The 11,720-nt window shown below is 31.3% G+C and overlaps 1 protein-coding gene across 1 annotated transcript in view; it reads right to left on the reverse strand.

Moving 5' to 3' along the window:
• Window positions 1-10,131, reverse strand: part of LOC132935731 (uncharacterized) — a 165,753-nt gene extending 155,622 nt beyond the window's left edge. The window contains exon 1 of the mRNA XM_061002346.1: window positions 9,143-10,131. Coding sequence (XP_060858329.1) covers window positions 9,578-10,117 — 540 coding nt within the window. The 5' untranslated portion in view covers window positions 10,118-10,131 and the 3' untranslated portion in view covers window positions 9,143-9,577. The remainder of the gene's footprint in view (window positions 1-9,142) is intronic.
• Window positions 10,132-11,720: the final 1,589 nt, after the last annotated feature.

Consider the following 11,720-nt stretch of genomic DNA (forward strand, 5'->3'; position numbering starts at 1 on the left):
TAACTAAATATTTTATAAGCTACAAGTATACTGTCATACACACTGGTTCGTTCACCAACGAGAATTACCACCACCAGGAGAAATAAACGTAAATACAATTATAGTTAAAAATAAGTTCATTAATTTGAAGAAAAAAAAAATTTTTAATTTTTCAATCACTTTGTATATTGAGGAACACGCTGAATACATCCAAAAATATGTTACGTTAAAATGCTGTAACAACAAGGACGCATGTAAAATCACGGAAAATAATCGAACGGACCGTAGAATTACAGAATATAAATGCACGGAACGTAACACCATGGACCGTCACATTACGGAAAGTGACAAACCGTATTTTTACGGACCGTCAAATTACGGAAAGTCTAAGTGCATGGACCATCATATCACGGACCGTCAAAATACGGAAAATAAATCTAAAGCCCCGGACCGTAGAAGTACGGAAAGTAAAACCGTAATGTGCCGGACCGTCAAATTACGGAATATAGAATATTGATACTTATGCTCTCAAAAAAAAAAAGTCACGTGGGTTAAAATCAGGACTGTGGAAAGGCCATACCATTGATTATAAATATTTACTAGTAGGTAGGTACGGACCATATAATCTTATTTCCAGGTGACATTGAGCATTGTTTCTAGCGTTATTCATAATTCAACCGCGAGATTTCTATTTGGTATTTTCATCAGCTGATAATATTTAATCAACTTAGTCACTTAGTCAATATTTCGTTTCTCATTACTTATTGTACATTGTACGTATGCCATTTAAGTAACTTAATAGTTATGTATGTTTCATAATAAAACAGTACCTATAGTTTTTATAATGCAAACAATTGGCGACATTAGTTAAATAAATTAATCAAACTCATAAGTACTAACCCACAATGAAAACCACTTCTGAAAATTCAACGTTAGTGTAATAAATTCATTAATAACTAACCTTTATAACTTAAAAAGAAATTGAAAATGTTGATCAGTGCCAATAGTAATGGACTGAGTTATAATCAAAATACTTAATGTTTTTTAATGTATCAAGTAGGTCACTTCATTATTAACGATAAAAGTACAATATTACATTATTAATAATAAGTACAAAATAAAATGTTTATTTATATCGAGAGACGAGAGTCTCTGAGTGTTACTGCTGGGTGACTTCTCTCTTCACGTTTCCATGTCTTCTGTATAAATATTTTTTCGCACATATGCTTATTGTAAATACCATTACAGATCCAATAAATGTTAAAAAAAAAATGTATATTGATAGTCAAAATAATTAGGTACCTAGGAATATAACGTTATGTTATTGTACCAAAAACTGGAATATTACTATTTTAGTATAAACATAGGTACAAATGGTAAGTTTCTATTATGTCTTATGAGTTATGACTTAATAAATATAAAAGTTACCATAATTTTATTTAACACAACTTAAATTTCATCATAATTATTTAGTTGACAATATAAAAACTGCGGTGTTATTAGGTAATTATTAATCAGATTAAATGACATAAGGTAAAATAAAATACCTAGGTTAAATTACAAGACATAAATATCACCACCGTTTATTTTGCAGAGTGCTAATTTACAAATCGATGTGTCAAACCACATTTTTGTATTTCGCCGATTTGGACGAGAAAAACAAGCAACAAGAAAACGTAAAACCTCGATTCGTATGAGAATTTAGCCGCAAATATCATTCAATTGTTTATTATTACATTTAAGATAATATTCTTAAGCTAATTAGCATTATCGCAACTAGGTGAAAAAAAAAATATATCCCTTATTGATCTAGATATAAGCCTCCTATTATATGTTATTTTTAATAAATAGTTTTTTTAGCCCCCCCAGAATTTTAACTCTAGTTGCGTCTATGCTAATTAGATAAAATACAAATTTTGAAGATCGAAATTATATAGTTCATCAATTATTTAAACAATTGTTCATGTTTAGGTAACACTCTTCAATAGATTTATTCGGTGCATTCGAATTGCGTCCATGAATTATATTTTGTCCGAGTTGCGTCCGTGGTTTTATCACGACACATCCGAGTTGCGTCCGTGGTTTTCTCGCGACATGTACGAATTGCGTCCACGGGTTTTTCAGAAATTGACAATAATGTTTGGTGATAAACTCGTAGATAATCTCGATTAGGTTAGACTATCTTATCTGTAAATACCACCATGTAATTTTGTTCACGTTAGCATCAGTCACACATCGACATTCCATATCAAATCATCATAGTCTTATATATTTTTATTTTTATTTATTTAATTTTGCAATGGAAAATCTTGAAATAGTGAAAATGTTTAGTGAAAAAAATAAACTATTATACTGCATTAATGGATACAAATTCGCTTTCCAAAAATTTTTAAATAATAATGTTCAGAGGTGGTCGTGTTCAAAACGTTTATGCAAGTGTTATTTTAAAATGAACGAAAATGATGAAATAATTTTTAGTGCTTTAAATCATGAACACGACAAAGATGACGAAAACGTTTTAAATCGTCTAAAACTCGGTAACAAATTGAAACGTAAAGCTCTCGATGACCCATGTGAAAAGCCATGCAAAATTCTACATCGGGAGTTGCGTGATAGAGATGTAAGTACATTGACTACCACAGATGTAAACCGCATTAGGAAAAATATTCATTATGCTCGGTCAAGCATAATTCCAAAATTGCCTAAACATTTGGAAGAGTTGCATTTGGCACTAACCAATTTGGGTGAGATAAAGACTAACAAGGACGAAATTTTTTTATTAATTAATAACACAGAAAAAAATATTGTAGCATTTTCAACGGCGACAAATTTAAAATTTTTAAGTGAGTGTAAAACTTTATACATAGATGGCACATTTAAAAGTTGCCCTAAACTTTTCTATCAATTATTTATCATTCATGGTGCTAAAAATACTACCTATACTCCTTTGGTATTTTTTCTACTAACAGGCAAGACTATTTCAACATATAAAGATGCATTTTATAGTTTATTAGAAAAAATGAACGATTTGAATTTAAATTTGGCACCAAATATAATTTATGCAGACTTCGAACAAGCTATACACTCAGAAGTTTCAGATGTTTTTCCTGGTGTTATACGCAAAGGCTGTAGGTTTCACCTAGGACAATCAATCTGGAGAAAAATTCAAAGTCTTGGTCTGACTACAGTTTTTAAAAATAAATCTGAAATTGGAAAATTTTTGAAATTATTCTTTGGTCTTTCATTTTTAAAACCCGATGACGTTAATAAATGTTTTTATGAAGACCTAATGGCTATAAAACCTAATGATGAAAGATTCGATAGTTTTTTTAATTATTTTGAAAAAAATTATATCTCGCTGGAAAGTAAATTTCAACCGGCAATATGGGCCGATTTCTCTAACTCGTTAATGCGTACCACCAACGCATGTGAATCGTTTCACTCAAAATTAAATGGGATGTTTTACTCGTCGTATCCTAACATTTTTCAGTTTGTTGAAGTATTGAAAAATGTTCAAACTGACATCTATATTAAAATACGAAGTTCAAATTTAGGAAAAAAACGAAGAGAGGATTTAGAAAAAGAAGAGTTTATTAAAAAAATTATGACTGAGTTTGAAAACAAAAAAATAACACGTCTTGACTTTGTTCAAAAATTGGCCAACAAAAATTTACCAATACATAAATGATATATAAAAAATAAACATTACACTTGAAAACAATACATAATTTATAATATACAATTAAAATGTTTAACCACTACACCATTTATATAAATTACTCATTACATTTTAGAACAATAAATAATAAAAATTTTTAACCAAACCATTTCTACAAATGACAGTCCTCAGTCTGTAAAATTGGGAAGGAAAATTTGTATATTATTAATCAGGACGCAACTCGTATATGTAACGAGAAAATCGCGGACGCAACTCGGATGTGTTGTGGAAAAATCACGGACGCAATTCGGATATAGCGATTTATATTTTTTCGTATTTTGGGACGCAATTCGTATGCAGCCGATTTATTATTGATGTGATTATATGAATAGGTAACTACTTCTAGGAAAACTACCGGCATAGAATGTTCTTTGACGCTGATTATCAAATTTGAACAAACGTATTTAAATATGTAGATACCTAATAGTTTTTAAAGTTCAATAAATCATTTATAAGTTGTAGATGACGTTCACATAAGATAATATTATACTTTTAAGTTACCAAACGTTTCGGTTTAGGCCTGGCCCTTCTATAACGTACTCCTGGAGTCGGAGGGGGGTGGGGGGTCCTCTATATCGATAGGTACCGATATTGAGGTTATCGGACTTTTGGTTCGGGAGTTATGATTTTTTGTGTGTTTTTTGTACTTCAAAAATTACGTAATTACGTGGATTTTGAATTTTGGGTTTTTGTTTGATCACTACTAAATACGAGATTCTATTCTTTTGGCGTACGAGAATTCAAAAAGGTGTCTATGGTCGAAGTACGTAGACCATTATTTCGCCCATAATCGTAGTAGCAAAAAGTTAAAAAACGCATTACCTATGTGGCTATGTGATTTTCCGTATAACCATCCGATTTATTATGGTATATAGGTCTGTTTAAACTTTTGAGTAATAATTATTTTGAACTTTTTTTCACATTTAAGAGGTGTGTAGCTCATGTAAATCGATAGATATATAAAATATAAGAATAAAATATTAAAACCTATATAATAATAGGTCACTTTAATATTTATGTTTGAGCTAACAATAAAAAATTGGAACAGCTGGACGTAAATGTTGAAATACTAACTCCTTTAATATTGGTCTTATCGGCTTGAAATATTCGAGGTTCAATGCAGTGACACATCTAGATCAAATTTCTGTTCTCAAAAAAGTCGCGTCTCGATTTTAAGTTTGAGAAATCGACAAAACAAAATTGCCCAATTTTATTTTTGAAAAATTCAAGTTTTGAACTCAACATTTACGCCCTTAATATTTAAGTTTAAAACTTTTAAAAACTGGAAACTGGTGTAGGGACGATACTGCTTCGACCTTCAAAGGTTTAAAAACGATACGACCAAAATTTAAGTTTTTAAGTTTTTCGTATATATTACAATTTTGAAAAAACTTAAATTAGCAAGAACTACTTTTAATAAAAATGTAGGTATTTTAATTGATCACAATATGTCTTTTTCTTTACACATTAATTAGATTGTAAATAAATACTTCAAAACGATAGGTTTATTAACAGAAATACAATAATTTTAAAAATATTAAACCAAAATATTAAAATATTTTTAAAACAATTAAAAAAACACAATTTTCTTTCCAATAAAAATTAATAACCAAAAACTATATGGTATACAGTTAATCTTGATAGATTTCTAAGGAAAAAAGCTTTTTACTAAAATTCGATCTATTTCCGATCAAAATGTGGGCTAAAAGGGTTAAATATATAAAAAATGTTTCTTGGTAAAATCTTTAGTTTCGGTCAGTGGTCTGGTCACTAAGTTTTACCACTCAAATTACTAATGTAGAAAACGTTCAATATAAATTTCTTAAAATGATATGCTTTAAATTAAATTTGCCAATCTGTAGACCTTTAGGGTTTAATATTAATAAAAATAACATTACTTTTTAATTTTCTAAATCATATTATAAAAACAATGTAATAGGTGGTGTACGCTAGTTTATTAATTTTACAATTTTTCTCATAATAATTATATGTGAAGTATAATTTTTTACTAATTACAATTAACTTATAATAACAAATTTATTAAAAGAACATAGTATTTTTATTTGAAGCTAGAATTGGAGCTCTTGATTAGATTATCAGCTATAATTTCTTATCACGGGGTCCAAATTCTTATCTGGGTACCCAACTGACCCCATCCCGTTGTGAGGACACAAAGTTTGCCGAAAACAAAAACAAGGTGACTAGCTTTTTCAATTTCCGTAATGTGACGGTCCGTCATATTACTGTCCACGTATTTTTTCCGTCATATTACTGTCCGTAATCTGACGGTTAGCACTATTTTTATTTCCGTAATCTGACGGTCCGTAACTTGACACAAGAATTCCGCAAATTGATGGTCCGTTTGATTATTTTCCGTGTATTTACGGCTTCCCAACAAACGGACTATAATAATATTATAGTTTATTATTACGGTATGGTAAATATTGTTATGGACGTTCGGAGATATTTTTATTTCGTAGAAAAAATAAATACACACACTAAAAATATACAAATTAAAAATCAATTATATAATTAGATTCTTGAGACATTACCTGATCACCTACAATATATTTTAAAACGTTCGTTATCTCATCGCCATTCAAAATTATGAACCTTAAAAGTGAACACTATAATATTTGTCGACGGGTAGTGTCCAGGGCAATAATATAGATGGTACGAATGTAGTAATGAATTACGTATTGTGCATATAAATACCTATATACAATGTCTCCGTAGCGAGTGTTGTGATCGTATAAAATATAAATGAGTATTATTAATAATTATTATAAAACCCATGTCTAACGGGTGGGGTTTGGCGTACCAGTTGTCGTTTCGCGGATTATAATTATTATTATTGTTCAATTTTTGTAATTTCTCGATCACGGTAAATCCAGACTATAAGGACCAAGATACTAAGATAGAATGGTCTGGAAACGAAGAGGTGGGCGGGTGACGGGGAGCTAGAGGCTTTGGCTAGGCTTGTCGTTTATGTCAAAGGGGGGGGGGGGAATAGCAATATTGCATACCTACTGTAAATATTATCTATAATATTCATGACATTATTTGATGAATTTATCAAGATTCATCATATTATTATAATTTATAATTTATAAACAATAGTCTAACGCTGCGGCCTGCGGTTAACGCGTTTATTTATTACTGATAACGAAAATATTTTATTTTGGTATTATTTTGTCGCAAACATAAACCATGTCTTTGCTTTCGTATACTGCGTTTAAGATTATCAGCTTTGGCGCACGAAGACTCAGCCGCCGCCCGCCGATAACACCGCTGCGGCGCTGCCTAACCGTCATCCTAGACGATCGCGTTTTGTGATTGGCCGACAGTGTCGCTGCCGAGTGGTATATGTTATTATAATGTTTTTCCATGCGTTTTGCATTTTTGCGTTTGCTGTTTTGATTTTTGACTTTTGTTTTATAGTGACTATACTCGCGTAACTTCTAGGTCCTATAACAGTTTGTTGATACTCATTAGCCTAGCCAATACGCACTTGTTTTTGCGACTTTCAAGTAAGTATACCTTAGACCAGCGTTTCCCAACCTTTTTGCATTGGCGACCCATAAATTTAATCATTATTAGGTACGCGACCCCCCCCCTCCCAAAAAAAAAGTATAATAAATAAGATTTTTATTATAATCCATTTTATCATTGAGTTTTTTATAAAATACAATACAATTACAATATACTGAATAATAATAACTTAATAAATAAATAAATAAAATAAATTATAATAAAAATATAAAATACAAAAAATTAGTATAATAGAAAATTTAGTGTGAATTTTGATTTTGGACACTGTTGCATAAAATTTCCCACTGGGGTACAATTTTAGATAAGCTAATGCGCATGTCATGTGTGACATCTAATCTGTTTCTTTGTTTTGTTTTAATATTGGCCATGGTAGAAAATCCTTTTTCGCACAAATAAGTGGTAGGAAAAAGTAATAGTTTTTTTATTGCATTAATTGAAAGTTCTGGATATTCATTATTTACTGCACACCAAAAATCTACAAGAGTTTCATTTTCAAATTTATGTTCATAAGTTTTATCATAAGAAAGATCGATAATCTGAGTTTCAAGAAGCGTATTGAAGTTCAACTCCTCAATAGAAACAGTAAAAGGATTCAATCCATTGAAAATCGTCACGAATATCTTTTGGGAAATAACTATTCAATGCAATTGATATTTGATTTAAATGCAATGAAATAATTGTTTTGATATCATTAACATTCACTGAGTCGTCTTCTTCTAGAAACTTGCTAAGTACAAAAAACATATCAATATTTCCTATTTCTACTTTTTTTTTGTAAATAATAATTTTTTTTTTGAACGAAGCAATTTTTTTTTATTGATCAAAAATGTCAAAATTTTTACCTTGCATCGACAAATTTAAATCATTAAGTATGGTAAAAATATCTACTAAATATGCCAACTTTATCAGCCATTTACTGTCACAAAAAAAATTCCATAATCGTAATAACTTTACGTCATTTATTCTACAATACTAGTTATTTATACTATTTATCAATTTACAACTAAAATAACTGTAATCGTAACTGCGAGTCGCGACCCATCAAAAAAATTTCACGACCCAATGATGGGTCGCGACCCATGGTTTGGGAAACGCTGCCTTAGACATTGATTATTATTATAAAACAGAAAGCGGTCTGCCATGATGTACGGGGCACGCTGTCCACACGGACAGACCGCTTTGTTTGGCTGAGACTTAAAGGACATCACAAATTCTCAATACTACATACAAGCCTGCTTAGGTTTAAAGTATATCGTTATATAAGAAATATGGTGTGGGTCTCACACTTCAACACTAATTATTCAATGAGATACATGCGTTTGAAAATATTATACGTGTAACGTACAACCGTCGTATATGGCGGCGTATATGTTTTACGTGTAAAAGTGTGTAGATTAACACAACAATTTCAATCGTTTAACATTTTTTTAGATTTTTGGATTTTTGGACTGCATTATATAATATAATAAACCAATAAACTAAAAATAAAAAATTAAGTATTGTGATGTCCTTTCTATAATATAATATACTATGTGAATACCTAGGTACCTACACTTTAAATGTTGTAAGCTAAAATGTATATACTATATATTTTTTGACAAGAGTCCAGATATTTAAATTATTTAGTTTCAATTGTAACTTAAACTGTAATTTATTCAATTTTCAGACATTTAATTAATTTTTCTTTCTGTTGATGTATTTGTGTAGTACGTTTACTATTGCTATAATATATATCTTAAATATTATGTGTTATTATTATTATTAGTATAATATTATTTAAACAGTACCAATTGTGTAGCTATTTAAACCTTAATCATCTATAAACTGCTATACATATTGTAAATTATAATACACTATCTGTGAAGTATATATTAATATATTATTATGAAGTACCTATAGTCCGCGACATGAAAAGTGGCCCCTGCCAGTCACGAACCTAGCGGCCGTTTCGCCTCAGTGGTTCATAACGTAATTAAACTAATTGCCGCGTTTTTTTGAATTAAAAATTAATTTACTGAAAATACTTTAAATATTTTATAAACCAATAATTTGTTGATTCAAACCAAATAAAAAACATTAAAAACTTAAAACAAATAATACAAATACAAAAAAAAAAAAATAAAATATTTTATTCTCTGTTTTCTTCGTCATCATCTTGATCTTCGTCGTCACTCCAGTCACTGTCATCCGGAAGTATGGTAAGAATTATTGGTTCAATCATGGTGTCCCGCATAATTTCTTTTTTGTTGTCTTCAATTTGAATTTCTTCCGCATGTCGGACGCATTTCTTCCAATCATCTACAGTCACTGCATCTAATGCCTCATGTGTTAGACGTTCAATGTCAACCATTTTGAACGTGTTGTTTTTTTTGCCACTTCACCCTTTACCTGAGCCCAAATTAACTCTATCGGGTTATATTTACAATGATAAGGTGGAAGACGGATTACCTCATGACCCTTTTCCGACGCGATTTCATCCAGCTCGTATTTTTTTTCTCGTGGCATTAGGTTCTTAACTTTTTGACGAAGTTCTGGTAGTGTTTCTAATGGATGAAATTCAACGTTTTTACCCGTTAACCATTGTTGGACGTCGGCTTTTCTCCAATTACTTTTTGGGTATGATTCTTTGAGGGTAGAATGGTATGGCGCATTGTCCATTACGATAACGGATGGCTCTTCAAGGTTATTCAACAATTGAATAAACCACTGTTTGAACACTTCACCATTCATTTGGTCGTGGTAATCGATTGTATTTCCGCTGTTACTACGAAATACCAATTTCGACCCTTCAATGAACCCGTAGCGAGCACATCCTGCGTGACATACAATAAGTCGACCTCCTTTACCAGTCGGTACCTTTAGACCCATCGAATTGTGTTCATTTTGCCACGACCATCGTTGCATTTTTTATAACTAAATTTTAAATTTTTGAGGAGCCTTTGCATCGATCGAACGCACCCGGTATAATTTGTTTTTTTTTTTACAACATTGAGTATTAATTGAGCAGTTGGGTACTCACCCCGGTCATAAAACTCGTAAACAGTCCTTCTCACAATATCGGAATCAAAATCATCAAGCTCTGAAACAGTTTTTGCGCGTTTGTATCCTTTACGCGGAGAAATAAACGTAGGACTCGCATCTGGTAATTCTGGATTAACATTGCTTCTTGCTTCAGCACAAATCCGTTTTACAGTACGATGAGATATTCCACAAGCTTGGGCTGTAATAACTTGAGCACTTTTGAAAAAATCAGCCGTTAAATCTGGCTTCTCTGACATTTGTTTTAAAAATGTATACACACTATAAATAATTTTTTTACTCTGGCTGTGAGTATCTTTATCAACAAACGACATTTTTAAATAATGTACACGGTAACGTTAAATGGTGACAGAGGAGAAAAAATGGTGTAAAAAATAGTTGTTAACGAACGGACGGTAAACAACTGACAATGCGATAAAACACGTGAGCCATAGGACCTGTATGTATTATGTGCATCACTGTATCCCTTCCACAGTACGTTTTGCAGCTGTCTTCCAGACACTCCAGTAAAAACTGGTTTTTTAGTCTGGACAGCTGTAAAACGTTGGTAACCAGTAAGGATGCACAAAAAAAAAAAAGTCAACTAAAATGTGTATTACGATTTACGAGTGGCGGCAGCCACGCAGTATGCGGTATAGGTTGAGAACCAATGGCTAACGGGTAGGGAAGCAGCAACGGGTCGCGGTACACAGGGGCCACTTTTCATGTCGCGGACTATAGTACTGCATGGATGATAGTTCCTATAAATTGACGACAACATTGTCGTCAAGCATAATTAATGTATCAAAATAAACTAAATTAAGGATGGGCAGTGGATGAGTTTAAAGATTTAGGTACCCACCAATCACAAAACTATATAAATTATAAAATATTATTTATTTATTAAATCAAAAGCAGATATAAGTAGGTCCTAGGTATAAATAAATTAAATAGGTAGGTATCTAATATATACATTTATATATTAACATAGGTATGTATTTAAGTTAAATACTTGTATAATGTATACCTAATAGGTATGTCCTTAGTTAAATCTTATTAAATAAAATGTAGGTATATAGTACATGTTTGCGCACCGTCACGGAGCTATTGAGGTAATATCGCTAGCTGACCGTCCGACACTTGCGGCGGGTAATTGGATCTGTTATAACCTGTGTGTGAATAGGAGTAGGTAACTTAACACATTATGAGACTAGTTATAAGACGTACACAAATTGAAGGTGTGCGCTGGTGGCACTAAACATACTTATTATTGCCGACACATATAATAAACAGTAGTGTTATAAAACGGAGGATATGATCATACCTTACAATGACCTATTAATCGTGAATGGCGATGTACAAAATAATATATAAACATAAACAATAACATATGTAATCTTATCTGCACAACGATGGTAATACTGTGATAGTGGCTTGGACCGACAACAGCTGA

The sequence above is a fragment of the Metopolophium dirhodum genome, chromosome 1 (genome assembly GCF_019925205.1).
Source record: "Metopolophium dirhodum isolate CAU chromosome 1, ASM1992520v1, whole genome shotgun sequence".
NCBI classification, from domain to species: Eukaryota; Metazoa; Arthropoda; class Insecta; order Hemiptera; family Aphididae; genus Metopolophium; species Metopolophium dirhodum.